The sequence below is a fragment of the Natator depressus genome, chromosome 6 (genome assembly GCF_965152275.1).
Source record: "Natator depressus isolate rNatDep1 chromosome 6, rNatDep2.hap1, whole genome shotgun sequence".
In the NCBI taxonomy this organism is placed as follows: domain Eukaryota; kingdom Metazoa; phylum Chordata; order Testudines; family Cheloniidae; genus Natator; species Natator depressus.
Genome location: NC_134239.1, coordinates 100,730,806 through 100,757,003, shown reverse-complemented (window position 1 = coordinate 100,757,003; position 26,198 = coordinate 100,730,806). Strand labels below are relative to the sequence as shown.

General features: G+C 44.1%; 1 protein-coding gene across 2 annotated transcripts in view; it reads left to right on the top strand.

Annotated features, from left to right (window-relative positions):
* The window catches only part of RPS6KA5 (ribosomal protein S6 kinase A5), a 198,707-nt gene that overhangs the window by 91,287 nt on the left and 81,222 nt on the right, over nt 1-26,198 (top strand). For both annotated transcript variants that reach the window (XM_074956117.1, XM_074956118.1), the window contains exon 7: nt 4,045-4,148. In XM_074956117.1, coding sequence (XP_074812218.1) covers nt 4,045-4,148 — 104 coding nt within the window. The remainder of the gene's footprint in view (nt 1-4,044; nt 4,149-26,198) is intronic.

Sequence of the window (26,198 nt, the reverse complement as noted above, 5' to 3'; positions counted from 1 at the left end):
TGCCTACAGCTGGAACAAGATCACCACGGACAGTTGGGTCCTGGAGATTATCCATCAGGGCTGTTCCATCGAGTTTCTCTCACAAACCTCCTTCCCAATCCCCCTTCAGGGACCACTCACTTCTGCTTAGTTAACATGCCAGGGAGTTGTGAACTCCCAGGATGTACGTAGCTTTATTGTGATGTGGTTTCTGATACATCAGTTCCAAAGTCTGACTGCTTCATCAAGAGAATATTGCGGGGGCAGTAGAGCGCATCCCGCCTCAGTACCAAGGGAGGGTTTTTTTTTCTCTCCATATTTCCTAACCCCCCAAAAAGATGGAGGGTGGAGACCCATCCTGGACTTTTGGCAACATTATCAACATCTTTATCCAAAAGCTGAAATTTAGGATGATTACGCTGGCATCTATAATTCCCTCCCTTCAGAAAGGGATGTAGTTTGTGGCTCTTGACGTAGATGATGCATATTTCCACATGGACGTTTACCCATCCCACAAGAAGTTCTTGCGTTTCATGGTATGACAGGAACATTGCCAGTCTTGAGTACTCCCCTTTGGACTCACTACAGCACCCAGGGTCTTCATGAAAGTTTTCTCTGTGGTACCAGCCCACGTTGGATGCTAGGGCTATACTGTGTTCCCATACCTTTATAGGAGCACAGTTGGACTCAGTCTCTGTGAGAGCATTTCTCCCCGAAGGCAGATTTCCTGTGATGAGCAACCTGATTTCCTGCATCACGTGTAAACTGCGAACTACAGTACACCCATCTCTTTTGCTGCTGGGTCACGTGTCCAACATGACTGTTCACCAGACTCCACATGAGCTGTCTGCAAGCCTGGTTCCACTCAACTTACTGGCCAAACAGGGACCATATTGACTCCACAGTGACTGTTCCCATCAGAGTTCTTGACTCCTCGCTTGATGGTCAAACTCAAAGTCACAGTGGAGACTTCTTTCAGCCCTCCCATACTAAGAGCCACCATTTTTGACAGATGCCTTCCTTATAGGGTGGGGTCCTCATGTGGACTACCACACTGCTCAGGGTACCTGGACCCCACAAGAGACCAGGCTGCATATAAAATTATTGGAACTGAGGGTGGTTCACCTTGCATGCAAGCATAGGCACCGACTCCGTGGGTCGTCTGGGGCTGGAGCACCCATGGGGAAAAATTGGTGGGTGCTCTGCACCCACCGGCAGCCAAGCTCCCCACATCACCTCCGCCTCCATCTCCTTCCCTGAACATGCCGCTTTCCCACTTCTCTACCTACCTCCTGGCGCTTGCTGCCGCAAAACAGCTGTTTCGCAGCGTAACAAGCTCTGGAAGGGAGGTGGGAGGAGCGGGAACGCGGCACACTCAGGGGAAGAGGCAGGGCCGGGGCGGGGATTTGGGGAAGGGGTTGGAATAGGGGCAGTGAGGGGGCGGGGAGTTTGGGGAAGGGATTGGACTGGGGGCGGGGCAGTGGCAGAGTTGGGACGGAGCGAGGGGCAGGGGGGTCAAGCACCCACCAGTGCCAGCAGAAGTCGGTGCCTATGTGTACAAGGCCTTCTTTCCCCTTGTAAGCTCACTCCATGTACAGATAACATTGGACAATAGCCTCATGGTGGTGTATATAAACAAAGAGGGAGGAGCGAGATCTCATCCCCTCTGCCTGGAAGTAGTCAGACTTTGGAACTCGTGTGTCAGAAGCCACATCACGTTTCAAGCTGTGTACATCCTGGGAGTTCACAACTCCCTGGCAGGCAAACTAAGCAGAAGTTTCTCTGCAGACCAAGAATGGGAGAGCCACAGCAATCCTAACCAAGATCTTTACACAGTTATGGGACGAACAGAAAACTTCCCAGGTATTATTCTGGGGGGCCATATGTCACGATTCCAAGGGTGACGCTTTCCTGGACAGACCGCTTCAGATATGCCTTTCCTCCTATCCACCTGTTACCGCAAGTTGGAGGAAAGATCCATCGCGACAGAGCCACCATCCTCCTCCTAGCACCCTACTGACCCAGACTGTTCTGGTTCATGGAACTTCCACTGATGTCCATACTTCCACCTCTCAGGAGCCGCCTATTTCCAGATCTCCTAACCCAGGATTGGGGGTGGGAAATCAAGTACCCAAACCTGGGCTCACAACATCTCATAACTATTTTCTGTGTGATCCTTACTAGAATGTGCATATCAAGTTACTACCCAGAATTTGTCAATGATGTGAAGACAGATTTTGGAGTGCAAAGTTAAAATTTATATTGAAATTTCAATTTTAGGAAAACACTTAACCAGTTTTTGCAAGCCATTATTCTAGCTTATTTTATAGAAATAAAATGTGCTCTAAAATTTTGTTACTATTAACTGTGTTTGAAAATCAAGTCACACTGTTGAAGCATCTCTCTTTCTGTTTTGAAGAAAGCCCCCACTACATGGAAAGATGTTTGCTTATATCAAGAGACATGAACCACCAAGACGGTCAGCTTCTACCTTTCCCCATTATGACCACTGAACTCTCCATGAATATCAGGAAGCCTAATCTCTTCAATTTAACTTGAAAGGATGCTGGAAATCGAATCACAGCCGTAACACCATCTTTCCCATTCCTGGCCCTTATGACCTCTCCTGCTTTCCTCTTGTAGGATTTTATACAACGGCTGCTGTCGATCAGCTACCCTCACCAAATAGTCCTGTAGTTATACTTTGGCATCTCACAGTGTCGGCTGATTTTCCAGTATCTGTCCCTTTGTGGCATGGACCTGCCTCTGGTGCTTATCAGGTCCCCTCTGGGAGCAGCAACTCTGGCATCCACCCTGGTAGGGGATAACTTCTCTCAGCAAAATAAAAAGCTTGTACTGTTTACAGCTCCATTTTCACTTTCTCATAGGGGTCCTTTCTCGGCTATGGCCCTTTACCCTCCCCTTTGTCAAGATTTGACTGCCTTACAAATTCTCTCTAACGCATCATCTCAGGGTACTTGTCATACACAGTCCATCACTGATGCCTTATATCAGAGGTACCATCATGCCCACAGTTCTCCAACATGCTGTCACAGTGTCCTCTACTCATTTCTTGGTGATGCCCCCTTCTGGAGATTCTAGGGATAGCTCTGCCTTGTTCAGTGCTCCCTTTCTTCTCTTCCACCATTGCAGCTCTCCTCCCTCTGAGTCACAGTACAGCTGCTTCGTGACTCAGCCCTCTGGCCAGGTCACACCATGGTAAGTTCCTCTGCAGCAACAACATCAGGTAGTCCTTATGCCCACTGCCCTGACTATGTCACTCCCACAGTGACTGAGGCAGTCTTCCCATTCACTGCCCTAGCAATATCATTCTGCAGTGGATGGCAGGGGCTCCCAGACCCGCCCCCAACTCTGGCTGTTTCAGTGTGGGGCATACAACCCATTACAATAACGTGCGAGGAAAGATTGAAAAAACTTGATTTGTTTAGTTTGGAGAAGAAAAGACTGAGTGGGGACATAACAGTCTTTATGTAAAAAGTCTTTATAAAGAGGAAGGTGATAAATTGTTCTACATAGCCCCTAAGGACAGGACAAGAAGTAATGGGTTTACATTACAGCAAGGGAGATTTAGGGTAGACATTAGGAAAAACTTACTAACTGTAAGGGTAGTTAAGCACTGGAACAAATTGCTTAGGGAGGTTGTGAAATCTTCATCACTGGAGGTTATTAAGAACAGGTGAGACAAAGACCTGTTGGGATGGTCTAGGTAATATTTAGTCCTTCCTCAGTGTAAGGGATTGGAGTAGATGACCTATTGGTTCCTGCAAATCCTACCTTTTTATGATTTTACAATTTAGTATTTTCTCATAAATCCAAATAGGGAAATGCGCATGTGTATGTATGTGTGTATATATATAATATACAGTTAAACATTTTCTACGCTATCTCAATTTAATTACTCTAATATCTTAATTCTGTAATTTCATCATACCCTGCCTTTGCATTGTTAACAAAAGAGAACTATGTTGCAGTTTAGCTATTTCCTAGGATTTTGTTTTATAATACGCTTTTTGAAGTACCATATATATAATTTTTATTTTATAGGCTGTTGATTGGTGGAGTCTTGGTGTTCTTATGTATGAGTTATTAACTGGAGCATCGCCTTTTACAGTTGATGGAGAAAAAAATTCCCAAGCTGAGATTTCTAGGTAAGTTATGAAACAATAAAGTGTGTGTGTTTTCTCATAGAAAATTATTACAGTGCCACACTGTAAATTATTTTGGTGACTTTTATCCTGAATTAGAAAAAAATGCAACTTCTTCTGTTTCAGTTCAATTAAATTACAGATGGTAGATTAAACACCTATCAAACCCTTATAATCAGATATTCAGCATTTCTCACTGAGCCATCTGAAAGCAGGCTGGTAGACCAACAACAAGAATCTGCCTACTATTTATAATATTTAATTGTAATAGCACCCACAGCATGGTAGATGGTTTCCAAGCACAGATGAAGATATATTCACTGCACCTAAATGCATACAACCTTGCTCCAAATAGAAAAAGGCAATGGATGATCTGTGGCAAGGGTGTAGTCTCCACCTGTACAACCTCCACTCCACATTCGAAATACCATGGTAGAGATCTTTGAGCTAATTCAGAAGTCCTCATGTGCATAGATATTGAAGTTTTTGAAAACAATCAGTTGTAGCATTTTTAGTGTTGCTGCAGAGAGGAGCTTCATCAGCACAAACAGAAACTTTGTGTTGCAGAAAGATCATCTTTACACAAATGCTAGCTTCATATTAAAGCTTTCAAAGCACTCATACTAAATGAGGTGTAGTTGTAGAATGGAAGACTATCTACATTTGAAACCATATGCAAACAGAAAAGCTGCCTGTCATATCTTCTGTCATCTAATGATGAACTGTATACTTGGCAGAAGGACAGCTTTGCCAACTTGTATGCCCTTGAAGGTCATCCACCCGGATCATATATGCAGAATTGGGAGTCTCATTCTTAGTTTACATCATGGGTATTAGTTACTTTATTAACTAACAAACAACACAAATCAAAGAACATGCTCTCTTTCTGCTGACATGATGCACTTCTGAGAGGAGACAGTGAAACCAATGTGAACTAAACTGAACATCTCCATTCAGATTGTTTAATAGACAGTCTTTTCCTGACTTATAAACCCTTACTCGAGAGATTTAAGAGGCCAGTCACCCTGAACTAAACTTTTGTTTGAGCACCCAACATGTATCTGTATTGTTACATCGGGGTGGCACCTGGGTATCTAAATAAGGATCTCTGAGCAGGCTGTAGATGCAATTTGAAGAAAACATGCCCATTCCCAGATAAGATACCCAAAATGCATCCATACCCAAATGGATATTTATCATAGAGTCATAGAATATTGGGGTTGGAAGAGACCTCAGGAGGTCATCTAGTCCAATCCCCTGCTCAAAGCAGAACCAACACCAATTAAACCATCCCTGCCAAGACTTTGTCATGCCAGACCTTAAAAACCTCTAAGGATGGAAATTCCACCACCTCCCTAGGTAACCCATTCCAGTGCTTCACCACCCTCCCAGTGAAATAGTGTTTCCTAATATCCAACCTAGACCTCCCCCACTGCAGCTTGACAGAACAAGAAGCAATGGTCTCATCTGTGAGAATAGCTTAGCTTCATCCTCTTTGGAACCACCCTTCCAGTAGTTGAAGGCTGCTATCAAATCCCCCCCCCCCTCACTCTTCTCTTCTGCAGACTAAATAACCCAGTTCCCTCAGCCTCTCCTCATAAGTCATGTGCCCCAACCCCCTAATCATTTTCGTTGCCCCTGCTGGACTCTTTCCAATTTGTCCACATCCCTTCTGTAGTTGGGGGACCAAAACTGGACACACTACTCCAGGTGTGGCCTCACCAGTGCTGAATAGAGGGGAATAATCACTTCCCTCCATCTGCTGGCAATTCTCCTACTAATACAGCCCAATATGCCGTTGGCTTTCTTGGCAAGGAGGGCACACTGCTGACTCATATCCAGCTTCTCGTCCGCCGTAATCCCCAGATTCTTTTCTGCAGAACTGCTGCTTAGCCAGTCGGTCCCCAGCCTGTAGCAGTGCATAGGATTCTTCCTTCCTAAATGCAGGACTCTGTACTTGTCCTTGTTGAACCTCATTGGATTTCTTTTGGCCCAATCCTCCAATTTGTATAGGTCACTCTGTACCCTATCCCTACCCTCCAGCATATCTACCTCTCCCCCCAGCTTAGTGTCATCTGCAAACTTGCTTAGGGTGCAATTAATCCCATCATTCAGATGATTAATGAAGATGTTGAACAAAACCGGCCCCAGGACTGACCCCTGAGGCACTCCGCTTGATAACTGGCTGCCAACTAGACATCGAGCCATTGATCACTGCCCATTGAGCCCAACGATCTAGCCAGCTTTCTATCCACCTTATAGTCCATTCATCCAATCCATACTTTTTTAACTTGCTGGCAAGAATACTGTGGGAGACCATATCAAAAGCTTTGCTAAAGTCAAGATATATCATCCACCGCTTTCCCCATATCTACAGAGTCAGTTATCTCATCATAAAAGGCAATCAGGTTGGTCAGGCATGACTTGCCCTTGGTGAATCCATGTTAATTGTTCCTGATCACCTTCCTCTTCTCCAAGTGCTTCAAAATGGATTCCTTGAGGACCTGCTCCATGATTTTGCTGGGGACTGAAGTGAGACTGACTGGTCTGTAGTTCCCTGGGTTCTCTTTTTTTCCCTTTTTTAAAATATCGGCACTATATTTGTCTTTTTCCAAACGTCCGGGACCTCCCCTAATCACCACAAATTTTCAAAGATAATGGCCAATGTCTCTGCAATTACATCAGCCAATTCCCTTGGATGCGTTAGATTTGGACCCATGGACTTGTGCACGTCCAGCTTTTCTAAATAATCCTTAACCTATTTCCCATTTCTAATTTGTTTCTTGACTTTGTGGGTCTTGCATCCCAGAATTTAAAAGTCTTCATTAAACCTTGCTCAAAGAAAGAGAGTATCTGGTTCACATTGATCTTGCTCCCAATGGACAATGACAGCTACAATCTCATTTAGCACAGTCATAAACACCCCAACTCAGTAAGATAGAGATTCTACAGAATGAACGTTTGCGCATCCATATACTCACACTATCTCTTGTAGGTTTCAGAACAATCTGAAATGTTAGCCATCATCTTCCTTATCACCATCACCTTCCCCATCATCACCAGTGGCCATCATTCTGGCACCTCCTCATCTCCTTCTCCTTCCACCCTTAGGCTGTGATGCAACTTTTAGTGACACTGTGTTTGATGCATATTCAGTAGGCGTATTTCCCCTTTTCCTTATTTGTATATCCTTACCTTACTAATTTTATAGGTTATTAATTCTATAAGTTAGTATATCCATGATCTCAACTTATTATCATGTACATCAATTCGATACCATGGCCCTTTTGTGGTTTGGTATCTGCGAATGTAGCTCATGTACCTGTTATATATGACAATTCATTGCCATGACACTTTTGTGGTTGGATCATGTATCTGTGGTCAGAACTTTCCTTTAAACACGCTATTGTCAGCACCCCAATACAGTAACTCCTCACTTAATGTCATCCTGGTTAACGTTGTTTCATTGTTACATCGCTGATCTATTAGAGAACATGCTAATTTAAAGTTACGCAGTGCTCCCTTATGACATTGTTTGGCAGCCACCTGCTTTGTCCACTGTTTGCAGGAAGAGCAGCTTCTTGGAGCTAGCTGGTGGGGACTTGGAACCAGGCTGGGTGGGCAGCTCCCATAAGTTCCCTGTGCAGCAGCCGCCCAGCAGCCTATCAAGTGCCGGGCAGTTCAGGTGTCCCTCCCCCCGCACTGCTGTGTGCTGCTCCTGCCCTCTGCTTTGGAGTTGCTCCCGGGAGCCTCCTGCTTTCTTTGCAGGGGGGTGGGGGGAAGAGGGGTGCTGATGTCAGGGTGTCCCACTGCTCCTGCTCCCCACTCCTGTACCCCATCTCCACAGAGCTGGGGGGGAGGAGACTCCCATGGTTCAGAACGGAGGGAGCTTGCTGGCAGCAGCTGCTGTCTCAGCTTGCTGATATACTTTAAAAGGCAGTGTCCTTATAGTGGGGTCAGCGTACTTAAAGGGCAGTGCACATCTCTCTCACACACACACACACACACACACACAACAATGATGTGTTAATCCTTGAGGGCTCAGCCAAATTTTAGTTCATCGTTAAGCAGCAAGACATTCCCTGGGAAATATCCCACCCTCTGACTCCACCACCTCAACGGAGCTTCACAATCATCATTGCTGTGTACAGTATTAAATTGTTTATTTAAAACTTATACTGTGTATATTTAATGTCTTTTGTCTGGCGAAAAAAATTTCCCTGGAACCTAACCCCCCATTTACATTAATTCTTATGGAGAAATTGGATTCGCTTACCATTGTTTTGCTTAAAGAAGCATTTTTCAGGAACATAACTACAACATTAAGTGAGGAGTTACTGTACTTGGGGTGTCTGTTGGGCCATGTATCTGTACAAAGTTTATCTGTTCCAAGTACATAGGCCTCAAGCCTTATGCTAACATGCTGAAGATAATTTCTTACAGGATACAGACCTGTACATTTCTTACATTAGTGCTGAATATAATGCAAAGTAGAATATAATAAAGGCAAGCTAGTTCAGACTGGGCTACAGACTTGATTGAGGTGTTGGCCTAGATGGTGACAGGCAACATTGTGACTCATTTTCTACAGCTAAAACCATGAACAGGAGACTTAGAATCTAGGCTGCATCTTATGAACTTCTCCTGTCATGAAAAGAATAACAGTTTTGAGAATAGCCTGGGCTAGAATTTGAAAAACGTTGGTCCCAAGACTTTGCTTCTTTCAGACAGACCCAAAAACTCAGGACCACCTCAAGTAAGTGCTTTAAGGATGGACTGTCCTTTGGCAAGTCCTCAGGCAGATTTTTTTCAGGTTCTTATTTTCCAGTTGCCCCAAGATCAACTTCAGAAATAATAAATCCCACAGACCTGTTAACCAACCCACACAGGCTATGCAGGCCTCCAAGAACTGCTTCTGAGCCAGTTCATCTTCTCTCTATCTATACTGACTAAAAGTTGAACTGCATGTAACTTTCAGTCAACTGCCAACACTGAATAGATTAAATAGTTATCACTGGCATAGTCATGAGTTGGCAGAAGCATAATTCTTTTTTGAGTGATGATCCCAATGTGGATTCCAAACACATGTGCTCATGCATGCCAGTCTCGAAACTACATAGTAGTGTCCCTTGACCCGCGCATGCATCATGCGTTGGTTGTGTGGTATGTCTGAGGTTTTAAGAGGATGCTTAGGTTGACGCTGCTTCAGTTCCCTCTTACCACTGCATGGCCAGAGTCAGAACCCCTGTTCCTCGGTGCTCTTAGCTCTGGTCTACACTGGGGGGGATTAATCTAAGTTACGCAACTTCAGCTACTTGAATAACATAGCTGAAGTCGACGTACTTAGACCTACTCACCGCGGTGTCTTCACTATGGTGAATCAACTGCTGCCACTCCCCCGTTGACTCTGCCTGCGCCTCTCACGGCAGTGGAGTACAGGAGTCGACGGGAGAGCGCTTGGGGGTTGATTTATGACGTCTAGACTAGACGCAATAAATGGACCCCCGCTGGATCAATCGCTGCCCACCGATCTGGTGGGTAATGTATATATACCCTTAGTCTACTAAGAGTACTGCGTTTGCCTTTTACTGTACATAGTTTTTCTCTAGTCAGATAGTTGTCCATTTATTCATAGTAGTTAGATTCTCCCTTGGACTTTATTTCTCTATTGGGGACTTAGAATCATAGAATATCAGGGTTGGAAGGGACCTCAGGAGGTCATCTAGTCCAACCCCCTGCTCAAAGCAGGACCAATCCCCAACTTTTGCCCCATATCCCTAAATGGCCCCCTCAAGGATTGAACTCAGAACCCTGGGTTTAGCAGGCCAAAGCTCAAACCACTGAGCTATCCCTCCCCCCCCGGCACCGGGACTATGTCCCGTCAAGCCGGCTTCAAGAACTGTTCCTCGTGCCCTTGCTCCTTTTCGGTGAGCGACGAACACACTCATTGCCTTTAATGCCTGGGTGATGCCCACATAGTTTTCCACTGCTCCATCTGCCGCTTGTTTCCAGTGCGGACATGAGCAGGTCGAGAACTTTGCCTACATAATTTTCTAATGGAGGAGGCAATGCGCCCGCGTGCACAGCCTGCTCCAGCTCGTGCACAGCCGTCGGCGCAGCGCTCATCACCAGCAGTGAGCCCCTCACTAGATCCCTCATGTGCATCACCGGCAGCACCACCACACCCACCGAAGCCCCACTGCATGCACAAGAAGCATGGGCACAAGGGTGGTTCTCTGATGGGGATCGTCTCAAACTGCAGCATTACCTCCCCAAGCCGTGATAGGTCGGGTGAGAAGTTGCACATCATGACAGAAGCTCCATCTCAGAAGAGAGTGCGCATGGAGCACTGCTCCAAACGCTATTGCTCACTGCCAGCTCAATCTTCCATTCTGGCACCAGGAACTCCTACTTCACTCCCAGTGCTGTCACCTCCACCGGGACTCTCTTGCTTGTTGTACCCAGTCCCACGCACTCCAGGCCATTTATCGCCCTTGACACCGTTGGCAAAACTCATGTTGCTGTTTGCGGGCACTCCGCCGTACTCCGAACCTCTGCCCAGCCCCAGACTCCCTTTTCCGGCCAATGAACCTGTTGTCCTCCACCATTCTCCACTGGCTCTGGTGGTGGATGAGCCACTTCTGCTAATCGACAGTCCTCCCACACCATGTCTGGCACCATTGGTCCCACCAGCTCTGACAGTTCCATCTCTCTTGTACCCTTTGGAGTCCGACTGGTCTTCTGACCTGGACACAGCCCTTACCCTGGACTACTCCTGCAGCCCGGACCCTTGACGCTGGTCTTACCCTCTGGACTACGGTCCTGCATCTGACCCATGGTTCCATTACCTGTGGGCCCTGCCGATGCATGACAATCCCTAATCCTGTCTTCACTGGCCCTCGTGGGACCCCTACCACCATCACGATATGCATATATTTGAAAATGTGTAAAAAAATCCAGAAATATTTAATAAATTTCAATTGGTATTCTGTTGTTTAATAATGCGATTAAAACTGCAATTAATTTTAATTGAAATGAATTTTTTTGAGTTAATTGCATGCGTTAACTGTAATTAATCGACAGCACTGCTTCAAAGATATGCTCTCCAAGCTGCAAGCCTTTCTGCCTCCACTTGACCCAGCAATGACCCCATGTAGATCCAGAATCTCAGACAAGACTACTCAACTTATGTAGAAAGAAAAGGAGGACTTGTGGCACCTTAGAGACTAACCAATTTATTTGAGCATGAGCTCACGAAAGCTCATGCTCAAATAAATTGGTTAGTCTCTAAGGTGCCACAAGTCCTCCTTTTCTTTTTGCGAATACAGACTAACACGGCTGTTACTCTGCAACTTATGTAGGTAGTCTACATTGTAGGTAGTTTTCATTGTCCCCTGAGAGCACAGCAGAGCCTCCTCTCTTGCCATGCACAGTCACAACACTGGGTGACTAAGTGGGAATACAGTAGGGAATCCAGAGAAGACTCCATCTCAAGAACACAGCAAAAGGGCCGAGATTCTCAAATAATCTTTTATTTGCCCATATGTTCTCTACCCCTGTATGCCTACCAACCCAGGCCCTATGGGTCTCCTTGGAGCATGATCTCTAATTCTAGAAAGATAGCCTTCCACTATGTCCAGACCTAGATCCCTCTGCCTAGGGAAGCAAATCAAACTAACTCCAGCCCCTCAGCTTCCTCAGCGTCTGCTACTGGAGGGCAAAGAATTGGACATTGGGGGTGATAACCACTCCCCATACTCAGAGCATTCAAGTTTGTCCAAGATTTAATAAAAAAAGAATTGCAGAGAATATTGATACACTAGCTGAACTTCAGGAAAAATAACAGATTCCTGGATATTCATCATAGAGATGGAATAGTAATGCCAATAGACAAAGGTGGTCTTGAATCTGCAAAGATGATTTATTCTGAACAATTCCAAGGTTGAACAGATTGTCTGTACCAAATTCCAGCCACGGGGTGAGAATATTTTCATCAGCACCCAACCCCAACTTCCTAGAAGCTTCCTGTTGTACAACTAAAGAACTTTGTAAAAAGGGTCTACTAGTACTACTAGTACTACTAGTACTACCAGTACTACTTTCAAAAATGACCATCTCAGCCTCTGAGGAAGATGTAGCCATTTCACAAACATTGAACTTCTGCTTTCTCTTAGTCCACCCTGCAACCTGGACTGTCTCTGACAAACCAGTTTTCGGGCAAGTGTCAAGACACTGATCAGCCCACCTATGAATCCTTTTTCTTTACATATCCCCCCATCCCACCCCCAATTTGGAAATGGTCTTTTTTTTTCCCCCGTAAAGGCTTGGAATGGGATAACCTTGGACTGGTGATTATAAGGAAAGGGTACCTCATCTAGTTTGCTGTTCCAACTCCCTTTCCCTGTACCCTTTTTAAAGGAACCTGTCATAAATATAAAGGGAAGGGTAAACACCTTTAAAATCCTTCCTGGCCAGAGGAAAAACCCTTTCACCTGTAAAGGGTTAAGAAGCTAGGATAACCTCGCTGGCACCTGACCAAAATGGCCAATGAGGAGACAAGATACTTTCAAAAGCTGGAGGGGGGGAAGAAACAAAGGCTTTCTCTGTCTGTGTGATGCTTTTGCCGGGGACAGAACAGGAATGGAGTCTTAGAACCTAGTAAGTAATCTAGCTAGATATGTGTTAGATTCCGTTTTCTTTAAATGACTAAGAAAATAAGCTGTGCTGAATGGAATGTAGATTCCAGTTTTTGTGTCTTTTTGTAACTTAAGGTTTTCCCTAGAGGGATTCTCTATGTTTTGGATCTAATTACCCTGTAAGGTATTTACCATCCTGATTTTACAGAGGTGATTCTTTTACTTTTTCTTCTATTAAAAATTCTTCTTTTAAGAACCTGATTGCTTTTTCATTGTTCTTAAGATCCAAGGGTTTGGGTCTGTGTTCACCTATGCAAATTGGTGAGGATTTTTATCAAGCCTTCCCCAGGAAAGGGGGTGTAGGGTTTGGGGAGGATTTTTGGTGGAAAGACATTTCCAAGCGGGCTGTTTCCCGGTTATATATCTGTTAGATGCTTGGTGGTGGCAGCAATAAAGTCCGAGGGAAAAAGGAAAATAGTTTGTACCTTGGTGAAGTTTTAACCTAAGCTGGTAAAAGTAAGCTTAGGAGGTTTTCATGCAAGTCCCCACATCTGTACCCTAGAATTCAGAGTGGGGAAGGAACCTTGACAGACCCCTTCGCAAGAGATTTTTGAAACAGGGAGTGAACTCCCTGCTGTGACTCAGAGCAATGGAAGAAGTACTCTAGGAGTTCAGAGGAAGAGGCTTCTATTATTATTATTTCCTAGTTCAAAAGAAGAAACATGATTGCAGACTCATCCTCAACTTTTGATGTCTCAAGGTGTTTATCCATTGTTTCAAATTCCATGTGGTCACTTAGCTTTTCTGCAATGACTTCCCTGGATCCTATGCACTGGTTCACATCTCTCAACCTTCAAGATACTTACTTTCACATCTCCATCCACCCGGCCCGCAGAAGGTTCCTAAGGTATATGGTAGAAGAGTTTCACTACCAATATAGAGTTGAGACTTTCGGCCTCTCAGTGGCTTCTTGATCTTTACCAGAATCTTAGCAGTGGTGGCTGCACATCTCCACACACGAGTAATTCATGTTTATCATCCCCTGGAAAATTGGCTTATTCAGGGAAAATCCTCACAGCAGGTAACCAACTTCATTCAGTTCTCCATCTATTCTCCTTCCTTGGGCTAAAAGTCAACAAGGAAAAATCCACACAGACTTCCACTATGAGCATAGACTTCATCAGGGCAGTGTTATATTCCAGGGCAGTGAGCATACTTACCTCAGCAACGATACATCAGGGCATACTTACCTCAGCAATGATTTCAGACAATGTTGGACCTCATCAGACAGTTCTGGATACATCCCAGAACAACAGTGAAGACATCCATGAAATGTACAGGCCTCTGCAAGAATGATTGAGATCAGTATATGTACCCAACAGACATGGCATGGATCTCTTGTTCATGATCCTTTCAGATGTCCTGTCTTCAGTAAAGAGTGGAAAGTATGTAGAACCACTGCAGGTGTGCAATGGATTTTACTTTTCGGTGTCTCTCCCCACCAGACCTAGGCAACTGACACTTCCACCGAAGGTTGCAGACCCCATCTTAGCTGTTTTCAGATTTAAGGGGTATAGTTTGCATAGGAGATCATGCTGTATAAATATGCTGGAGCTCAGGGCCATTAGATTATCATGCAAGTCTTTTCTGACCATCCTTCAAGGCCTCGCCATGCAAGTGTTGATAGACATCACCACTGCCCTGCATTATACCAATAGACATAGGTGGACAAGATCTTCCCCACTCTGTCAACAGGCAACACATCTTTAGAATTCGTGCATGCTCCATCACATTACCCCAGTAATTATCTATCTATCATTTTTTGAGAGAATCATGAATGGTCTCTCAGCAACTGAGTACTCCATGACATCTTCCTCAGGTGGGGACTCTAAAATGTGGACCTGTTTGGTACACATCTCAACAAATGTACGATATTTTGTTCCAGAGGGGACTAGAGTCCCGGTTCTCTGACAGATGCGTTTCTCCAGCCATAGACACCGAAATTGTTCTGTACCTTCCCATCAATTCCCCTGATATCCAGGGTTCTGAGAAAACTGAACAGGACACAGGTCATGTGATCATGATAGCCTTAACATGGGACAGACCATTTTGGTTCACTGATCACCCCATCTTCTGATCATCCTGCCACTTCTCCCCGAATTAGTCTCCCAGAACCAAGGCTGAATTTGGCACCTGGTCCAAATGTATTTTTTTTTAAATTAAAAAGGGAATTATTTTGGGGAAGTTATATGGCTTGTGTTACAGGAAGTTAAAGCAGATGATAACAGTGAAATCTATAAAATCTTTGCACTTGACAGCCTTACGTGCTGGTTCGTTGACTTCCTTACAGAGAAGTTGCTCATCTGAAGACTAGAACGTCTTATTGCAAAGTAGGAAACCCTCCATGAAAATGATTTACAAAGCTAAATGGAAGAGGTCTGTGTGGGTCAGCATCAGCTCTCTCTGTTACAAACCACAATCTCAGCTATCCAGAAGTATTTTCTTACTCTGAAGCAAACTTGACACTATCAGACCTTGTAGGGTAAGTTTTAACCACAGTCTCTGTTTCAGGGTTACGCTGTATTTTCACTTCCTGTGGTGCCAAGATTTTTGAAGTACCTCATTTATGCCTTTCCATCTGTGGGGAAGCCTCCCCCTTTCTGGAACATGAGCTTAATTTCCACTGGATTAATGGGATGCACCTTTGAACCTGGGGTGACCTGCTGTCTCTCCCCTCTTTCAGTGCAAACTGCCTTTCTTGTGGCTATTACTTCAGCTTGATGATTGAAAGAATTCCAGGTTCTTATGGCAGGTCCACCGTAAGTGGTATTTCATAAATACAAGGTCACCCTTAGGCCTCAAGCAAATTCCTTCCTAATTTAATCTTGATTTCCATCTCAGTCTTTCCACATACCATTTTTTTTCCAAATCCTTTCTACTCCTGGTGAAGCAAAATTTCACAAATCTAATGTGGTAAGGGTATTGTCCTTTTATTAGACAGAATTAAGTCATTCTTAGCCACTTCTAGGCTGTTTGTGCCTTTTGCAGAAAGGGTTAGAGAGCAATCTGTTTCCACCAGAGGTTATCTAAATTGGTTTTGGACTGTATTAAGACTTACTATCAGATAGCTAAGAAGGATCCTCCAGTTCAAATGAGAGCCCATTCCACTAGAGCTCTGGCAGCTTCCACCACTTGCTTTGGTAATATAACAATATCTGAAATATTTGTCTGCTCCTGGAGCTCTGTTCGTATATTTAGCTCCATTTACTCCTTGGTTCAGGCTTCCAGATCAGATGCCAACTTTGGTAGGGCTGTCCCACAGTAACTCTTTATGTAGGACTCCTCTTCCCACTTTCAGGCTTGAGCCAACTACTTGTTAGTCACCTACCATTATTCGAAGAACCACAGCAACTTTACAGTAGGTAATAGTTTTTCATTGCCCTTTGGCATATATTTTCTCAGTGTATGTGTGTTTAGTTCAGTTTAGGCTAGATCCATCTTTCGTACATAGTCACTAACTATGTGGCAGAAGCTTAATCTCCAGGGTTCAAAACCTGCCCCTTATTTGAAGCGTCAGTGCCAATTAATGGGCACTTTCAGTGACTGTTCTGCTTAGGAGAACGACACATTCCCAAGCAATGCTTCGTATGTTGCTCCTTCTTGAAGGGAACTCAGAAGGCTATAGAAACCTGCTTGAAGTTGTTGTTGTTTCTCAAGATCTTAAGGCAAGCTTCTTCAGACAGAGAAAGGAAGGACAGAGATAGACCACAGTTCTCCAATCAGCCATTCTTTGTTAGTGCCTCAGTAAGCAGAGATTCCACCTGGATGTCCTGGGCTACATCTAGGAGGCTCCAGTCATCTGCTATCATTCTTACATTGATGACCTCTGATTGGCAGAAAGGAGCCTGGCTCCAGGGATGAGACAAGATGCAGGTCATTTTCTCTTGTGCCTAGCAAATCAAGCCACAAGAAAAAAGCAAACTTCTGATTCCTCTCAGACTCTACCTCCTAAGGGCCAGAAGCCTGAAAAGGCTTCCTCAGGTGCCCTGGTACTAATTACTAAGAGAGCAATGTCCTTCCATTTGAGGGCAGTGGTACCCACTAAATCTATTACCGTATTTCTCTTCGTACTGATGCTTAGTTGCCAATGTTGGTACCAGGTGCCTCCATATTGGTCACTTTGGAACTGTGTTCCTTGGTACTCAGTACTTTTGATACCTGTTGTGTGTCTATGTAAAGCATATATGGTACTGATTGACTTAACTGTTGGCCTGGTACTGGAGTTGCCTCTTCTAGAGAGGCTGAGGTAGATAATATCTAGGCCTTTAGTTACTGAATCATTGGTATGATAGTTTAAGGAGGTATATCCAGTGCCAACCTTTTCCCCTCAGAGACCGCATGTTCCAGATAGAATAGCCCTTCCCTTGGATGAAGTACATTTCTTTTCTTCATCCCCATCTAAGTACAGGAGGTTGTCCTGTCACTCACCTACCTTCTCCCCTCATTGGGTAACACAAAAGGAGTCAGGAAGGCACGTGCGGGAGGGTTGTATAAGATCAGAAAAAGATCTGGGACTTGTAGGGAACAATCTACCTGGTAACCCCCATATGTCCCCACCTCAGTACTTTTACCCTACCAGCCATGGTCCTACTGGATGCTCTGGGGTGTGCAGCAGTATTCGCACAAGCCTGCATCATCTACCTGCTCCAGAACTGGATCTCACTCTCCAAATAGGCAGTGTAGACCAGGGATTGTTAAACTTTGGCACGCGGCCCGCCAGGGTAAGCTCCCTGGTGGGGCAGGCCGGTTTGTTTATCTGCCACGTCCGCAGGTTCAGCTGATTACTGCTCCAGGCCAATGGGGGCTGCGGGAAGCAGCAGCATCCCTTGGCCCGTGCTGCTTCCCGCAGCCCCCATTGGCCTGGAACGGTGAACCGCGGTCAGTGAGAGCTGCGATTGGCCAAACCTGCAGATGTGGCAGGTAAACAAACCGGCCCGGCCTGCCAGGGGGCTTACCCTGGCAGTTTGCGTGCCAAAGGTTGCTGATCTCTGGTATAGACCATTCCAGCCAGATCCAGCTATTCTAGTCTTCGATCTTGTAAAGGTAGGAGGAGGATAATGAGAGAAAGCATTTCTTGTAAGGGGAAGAAACTACTGGTCCCTGGTGCAATCGTCTGATTCTCTACCCAGCTGAAGCAATAAAACCCTATATATCTGCCTCAATGGATGAACTTTAAGAAGTTCCAGGACCTCATCAAGTTAATGTCAGACCCTCTAGATATACCTCTGGAAGTGGTGCAGACCTCACAAACTGTTGAACATCTTGCATCCTTCCATGCTTGGCAGATTTGTTAACCCTATAAACAAAAGACTGTTGTAGCCTGAGAGAATCATGTGGCACACACCATTCTGGTTATACCCAAGAGATCTGACAGGAGATACCAGGTCCCTTGTAGGGGATTTTAATATATTTATTTCCACCCAGGACTGTGTTTGCTGGTAGCGGCAGCTGTCCAGGAAAGTTCAGAACAAAAAGGACTTCCCAGATCCACATGCTGGGAGAAGGACCTGAAGAAACTATACTTCTTTGAACACCAGATGCATAAGTCTAATTATCAGTTCCTCTTCTCCAAGTATGATCACTTAAGTTACTATAAGCTGCCTCAGTTTGAAGACAAGCTATGATAAAAACATCAAGAGGAACTGAAAGCCATGATGATTGTGAGTGATAGTTGATAGCTCGCACTTCCTACAGGCTATGCTGGACATATCTGACACTGCAGTGTATGTTATGTCCACATCAGAGGCAGTGGGATGGCCTTCCTGGCTTCAGTCCTCTGGGATCCCAAGGGATGTCCAAACTACAATCTAGATCTTTCCCTTTGAGAGCAATAAACGTTTCCGTTCCAAAAAGATGAGACTCCATTTATTAGAGGACTCCAGTGTAATGGTTTGTTCCAGCCCCAAGAAGGAAGCAAGCATGACAGCAGTCTTCCTTCAAGCAGCATCTCCCTGCCCAATACTATCATGAACCTTACATGACCTAAGAACAGCCAAGAAATAAGCTGAGCTGCTTCTTCAAGTGCTTGTGCACATACATATTCCACTTTAGGTGTGCGCATGCAAAGTGCAGTTGAGCTGGAGATTTTTGATCAACAGTATCATCAGGATGGTGTATGTATCCTACAACCAAGGGCATAAAGGATTGGCCTCCCTGACCCATCTCCGTTCCTTCTGATCACTTGTGGCTACAAGTCGGAGTCTGCAGGAAGTCCTCACAGTTAACTGTTGTTCAGTGCTTATCAATGCTTTTTTTGTGTGTACAGTAAAACCTGCCTTAACAACCACCTCAAGAGAGACCACCTGTCCTGAGTGACTATTTGGAGAGGCCACAGAACGTTTTTCCTTGTAATTTAGCTGTGAGGAGCAACAACCTGTCATGTGCAACCAGTGACCACATTTTCTTACTCCCACCCCAAAAAACAAACGTGTTGGAGAAGCTGATCTTCACTTATCAGTATGTTTCTTTAATGTTTCTAGCAAAAGATTTTTTTCTTTTGTTCGTTACAGTTAGGGCATTATACAGCATCATGCACAACATGAGCCAGAACCAGAAGTTGAACTTGAAAAAATAAGGGACTTGAAAGAAAGATGTGAACGTGTTGAAACGAAAGGTGTACACTATTGTAAGTTACAGTTTAAAGCTAAAAAGTCAACATGGAAGCATAAAAGAAAAAATGCAAATCCAAAGTGCTTCTTACACTGGAGCAACGTGTTAAAGCAATATCAGAGCTAGAAGCTGGTACTAATTGCCACCAAATTGCCGAACATTTTGGAGTTGGAAGAACACAAATCCAAAACTTTTTATGACAGAAGATAGAAATCCTTGCTGATTATGAGTCAAATGCAAATTCTTCAACAAAAATTAAATATGCCAAAACTGGAAACAAGTAAGTCAATTTTCTCACTTTTATGAGTGGTTTAAATCCACTGTTGCTTGTCATGTAAATGTCTCTAGTCCACTTTTAAAAGTGCAAGGCATGAAATTCGCAGAGTTGGAAAATAGGGAATTTAAAGCTAGCAATGGCTGGCTTGAATTGTTTAAGAGGAGGCACAATCTTGTCTTTGGTACAGCATGCGGTGAGAGTGGAAACATTAACCAAGATGCAGTTTCAGATTGGAAACAAAAGTTACCTGAACTCCTATGGGATTATCAACCATCTGAAATCTACAATATATATGAAACTAGACTGTTTTTTAAAGATAGCAGCATCAGCAACACCTCCATGTCAACGGCAAGCAATGTTCAAATGGGAAAAATTTAAAGGAAAGAATTGCCCTTGCTTTATGCACCAACATGAATGGAGATAAAGAAAAGCCTATAATGATCGGTAAATCCCAATGGCCACGATGCTTTGGCAAATTGAATATCAAGGAGCTGCCCATGGAATATGAAATCAACAAAAAAGCATGGATGAACTTGGAGCTTTTTGAAAAATGATTACAATGATTTGACCAAAAATTGCTACTATAGGGACATAAAATTCTGTTTGTGAATAATGCCCCATGCCACCCCAATGTTAAACTCCACAAACATTAAATTCTGCTTCTTTTCCCCCAGACAGCACTTCCATGTTACAGCCTATGAATGCTGGGGTTATTCAAACCTTAAAACTGAAATTTTGGAAAATGAAAATTCAAATTATTCTTCAGGAAAATGAAATCTGACATAACTTCATTGGGTCCAATGCTTTTGAAAATGGTTTCACTCTTTGATGCAATACACTGGAGTGAGATTGAGCCAAGCACCATCAAAAAATGCTTTACTAAATGCAAAAAGAAGAGGAGTACTTGTGGCACCTTAGAGACGTGCCACAAGTACTCCTTTTCTTTTTGCGAATACAGACTAACATGGCTGTTACTCTGAAACCTGTCACTAAATGCAGATTCACCATGGCCAAGTAAACTGCCAATTCATCAAATGAAGACATTCATCCAGAAGATGAACTACCCTCTTGTGGTAGTTAACATGTCGCAAAGTCTTTTTGGTGTGCCAATTGAGAAGAAGTGCCAGACTGATGAGAACCTTGCAACAACTGAAGAGTCACAGACTGGTTACAGTCTGCTGCAAAACTCTAAGAAAATTATAAGCCATGTGACGACTCACACAGTAACAAAAAAACTGCTGCTGATGATGATGAAGGGGATAGCACTTGTGATTCTGAACTCCTGGGAAGAATCATTTCTGTGCTTGAAGCCAAGAAAATGATTAAAGACATAAAAGCATTTGCCATTCAAAAGGACAATAACCGACTTTTAGAGCTGTTCATCACAGAAGAAATGGTAAACATGCAGCTGTTGTCACAGAGGCAGACAAGAATAAGTGACTTTTTCAAATAAATATAGGCTACTGTAGATTGAAACCAGGACTTTTTGATAACACAAGTGATTGTAAAAAATTTCTTTTGGCTTCAGTCTAGGAAATAAGCACTTGCATGAGTGTACTAAAGTTCCTCTTTTGATTAACCACTGTATTAATAAACCCACCAAGAGATTTTAAGTACAGTACTGTATTGTATGTAATGTTCATTTAAAAGGCAATTAAAATTAAACCTGAAACATCGGTAACAATAGTAGCCTTTCTTCACATCATAAAAGTGCCCATTTTATAGCAAACCTTTGAAGAGAGACCACTTACAAGCAACCACTTTTGCTAACTCCCATGAGTGATCGCTCCTGGCAGGTTTTACTGTAATTAGTTTAGTTTACGTGGTAGTTACATAATTATAGGTTTTTGATAGAGGTGTGTTTCCAGTGGAGTCCCACATGGATCAGTTTTGGCCCTGCACTCTTAAACATTTTTATCAATGATCTGAAAGAAAACATAAAATCATCATTGATAAAACTTGCAGATGACACAAATTTTGGGGAGTGGTAAATAATGAAGAGGACAGGTCACTGATGCAGAGCTATCTGGTTTCCTTAGTAAACTAGGCAAAAGCAAGCAATATGCATTTTCATATAGCTAAATATCAGGGTATGCATCTAGGAACAAAGAATGTGTAAGACATACTTTCAGGATGGGAGAATCTATCCTGGGAAGTAGTGACTCAGAAAAAGACATGGGGGGTCGTGATGGATAATCAGATGAACATGAGCTCCCAGTGTGATGATGTGGATAAAAGAACTGATGCAATCCTAGGATGCATAAACAGGAATCACAGGTTGGAATAGGGAGAATATTTTACCTCTGTATTTGGCACTGGTGCTGGAATACTGTGTCTAGTTCTGTTGCCAGCAATTCAAGAAGGATGTTGATAAATTGGAGATGGTTCAGAGAAGAGTCATGAGAATGACAAAATGATTGAAAAACATGCCTTATAGTGATAGACTCAAAGGGCTCAATCTCTTATTTTAACAAAGAAAAGATTAAGGGGTAACTTGATTAGTCTATTAGTATCTATAGGGGGAACAAATATTTAATAATTGCCTCTTCAGTCTAGCAGAGATAGGTATAAAATGATCCAATGATTAGAAGTTGAAGCTAGACAAATTCAGACTGGAAATAAGGCATACATTTTTATTAACAGTGAGGGTAATTAATCGTTGAGGCAATTTACCAAGGGTTGTGGTGGATTCTCTATCACTGGCAATTTTAAAATCATGATTAGATACTTTTCTAAAAGCTGCTCTGGGAAGTGTTTTGGGAAAGTTCTATGGCCTGTTATACAGGAGGTCAATCTAGATGATCACAATGGTTTCTTTTAACCTTGGAGTCTGACACTGAGGATCCTCCCTGCTCCACCACTGCCAATGCCTTCCATGTTTCATTTGTGTACTGATCGTATCTCTGTCATTGATGCTGCAAGCATATATAGTGACAAGAGGCCTAATGAAGTCCTCCTGCCCAGACTCCCCACTCCTCCTCTTAGCTGGGTGATCCACTTTCAAGAGTACTGGTATTCATTTCAGTACTGAAGTTGTCCTTAGTACTAGCAAAGACTTCTGTGTGTAGACCTCTGGCAACGCCAACTGGGATTGCCCCTACCCTACCTGAAGCCAAAACAAGAGCATGCCTGGATGATTCTCATAGCCTTGGCCTCACTGAGACAGTACTGGTACATAGACCTGCATATTTTGTTGATCCAATCTCCATTCCTGTTTCTTGTCCTCCAGGACATAATATTACAGGATCACAGAAAGGTGGTGCACTCCAATTTCAGCACCTCCACCTCATGGCGTGGATGCTGAGTGGCTAACAGCTACAGAGAAAATGTGCTGTGAAGTATTTAAAAATATTTAATTCATAAAAGGAAGCATTCCTGTAGATCTGCTTACCTGATGAAGTGGAAGAGGTTTCCCATTTGGATACATTATTGCCAAGTGTCTCCATCTACATTGCAGATTCAGGTCATTTTAGAATACCCTCTAGAACTGAATGTCAGGCCTGAATATGAGTTCCTTAAAAGTTCATCTGGCAGCCATCTCTGCCTTTCACCGACCTATTCAAGACTAGTCTATATTTTCTGAACCTATGGGCTAGAGATTCATGAAAGTTCTAATTAGTTTTACCCACTGCTGAAAACACCTGTTTCCCATTGGGACCTTAATCTGGTTCTGTCGGGTCTCATGAGATCACTTTTTAAGCTTTAACCTCCTGCTCTCCATGTCTAGTAAAACAGCATTTTTTAGTAGATAATATCCACTAGGAGAGTTACAAGCTTTGATGATGGGTCCCTGTATACAATTTTCTATAAGGATGAAGTCTCTTACGGATTCATCCGAAATTCGTATCGGAGGTAGTATCACAATTCCATCCAAATCAGGTGATTCATCTACTGATTTTCTTTCCTAAACTGCACAGCCCTAGGAATGAAGAGAGACTACATACATTCTGTGTCTGCAGAGCCCTCTCATCCTATATTGACAGATCTAAAGCCTTTAGATCTTCTGAGACACCGTTTGCATCTTATTATGAGAGAATGAGAGGACAAGCAGTTACTGCTCAGAGGATCTCTCACTGGATCCCTTCATGTATTAGGACCCATTTTACAGCCAGGCACACTCTCTCCACCACTGCATATTTTTGTTCCCTCGAAAGGAGTATCCTACTGAGGTAGAGAACTGGGTGTTCCTCCTCACCGACCATCTGTGATAGGATAGCCCCCAACCCTACTTCTGATGCATCCGTCTGCAGAATAAATTCCGTGGTGAAATCTGGGGCTATCAGTATGGGGTTACTGCAGAGGGCAGTCTGTAGGTCTGTGAACGCTCTCTCTGCTGCGTCAGACCATCTCACCAGATCAGGTCCACGGGCCTTCACTAGGTCTGTCAGAGGGCTTGCCCTTGTGGCAAAATGGGGGATAAATTGTCGGTAATACCCCACCACACCTAGGAATGCCCGGACTTGTTTCTTGCGACTTGGACAAGGCCAATTTTGGATGGTCTCTACCTTATTCAGTTGGGGTTTTACCAGACCTTTTCCCACAATGTAGCCAAGATATTTGGCCTCTGTAAATCCTATGGCGCACTTGGCAGGGTTTGCTGTAAGGCCAGCGCACCTGAAGGTATCAAGGACTGCCTCCACCTTCTCTAGGTGGGTTTCCCAGTCTGGGGTATGAATGACCACATCGTCTAGGTAGGCAGCAGCATAATGATTATGGGGGCATAATAGCTTGTCCATGAGGCTCTGGAAGGTAGCTGGGGCCCCATGTAGTCCAAAAGGGAGGACAGTATATTGGAAAAGACCCTCTGGCGTAGAGAATGCAGTCTTTTTCTTTGCATCTTCTGCAAGGGGAATCTGACAGTACCCCTTTGTCAAGTCTAAGGTAGTCAAGTACCAGGCATTGCCCAGACGGTCCACTAGTTTATCTATGTGAGGTATGGGGGTACGCGTCGAACTGGGATACCTCGTTTAGTCGCCGGAAGTCATTGCAAAACCTTGTGGTACCATCAGGTTTGGGCACTAACACAATTGGGCTGGACCACTGACTGTAGGATTCTTCAGTGATCCCCAACTCCAGCATTTTTTTTTTACTTCCACTTTTATTTCTTCCCTTTTGGCCGCTGGCATCCAGTAGGGCCTCATTGTTACTCTGGCCCCAGGGTTCGTGATGATGTGTTGGTATGTCTCGGTTGTTCGACCCAGTTTTGATGAGAACACATCTTGGTTCTGGAAGATCATCTCAGACACCTCACCTCATTCATGACGTTAAATTGGGAGACACCCTCACCTGTTCGGAGGGCTTGTTTTCCTGGGGTAGGTTTTTTTGGACAGTTGTGCATGCCTTTTGTGCATGCCCGGGTTTCAGAAGGTTGACACGATATATTTGCTCTTGTTTCCGTTCTCCTGGTTGTCGCACCTTGTAATTTAACTCCCCTATGGGTTTAAGTATTTCTTTAGGTCCTTGCCATTGGGCCAAAAGTTTACTCTCTATTGTAGGTACCAGCACCATTACTTGGTCTCCGTGCTGGAACTTCCGAACTTTGGCTTGGCGATTGAACTGAGCTTGTTGGGCCTCTTGCACCTTCTCTAGGTGTTCCTGCACAATGGGAGTGACCCACGCCATCCGGTCCCTCATTTGTAACACATGCTCAATTACATTCTTCCCCTCATTGGGCTTCTCCTCCCAAATTTCCTTGACTATGTCCAAGATGCTGCGGGGTTGTGCCCATATAATAGCTCAAAGGGAGAAAACCCAGTTGAGGCCTGAGGTACCTCCTGGATGGCAAACATAAGGTATGGTAGTAGGGTGTCCCAATCCTTCCTGTCTCGACTTACCATCTTCCTTATCATAGCCTTCAGGGTTCAGTTAAACTTTTCTACCAGCCCATTGATCTGTGGATGATAGACCAAAGTCCTCAGGGTATGTATGTGGAGTAGGTCACATAAGTCACTCATTAGCTTTGACTTAAATGGGGTTCCTTGGTCTGTTAGTATCTACTTTGGTAGCCCCACTCGGGCAAAGATCCCCACTAGCTCTTTGGCTATTGTTTTAGAGGCTGTGTTCCGCAAGAGGACAGCTTCTGGATACCATGTAGCATAGTCCAGAATGATAAGTATATATTGGTGGCCCTGGGTAGTCTTTTCTAGGGATCCTACTAGGTCCATGGCTATTCGCTCAAACGGGACCTCTATGATCGGTAGGGATACCAAAGGTGCCCTCAAGTTGGGATGGGGACTGTGCAGCTGACGCTCTGGGCAGGACGCACAGTACCTGCGCACTTCTTCATGTACTCCGGGCCAGAAGAATCGTCATAGGACTCGTGCCAAAGTCTTCTCTACCCCCAAAAAGATGACTATGGGCAAGACTTAATAGAGCGTTCTGGTGTTTTTGAGGTACTAGAATCTGTTGTACCTTCTGCCCCTGTACTGGTGCAACCCGGTACAAGAGATCCTTCTTCATTATGAAGTAGGG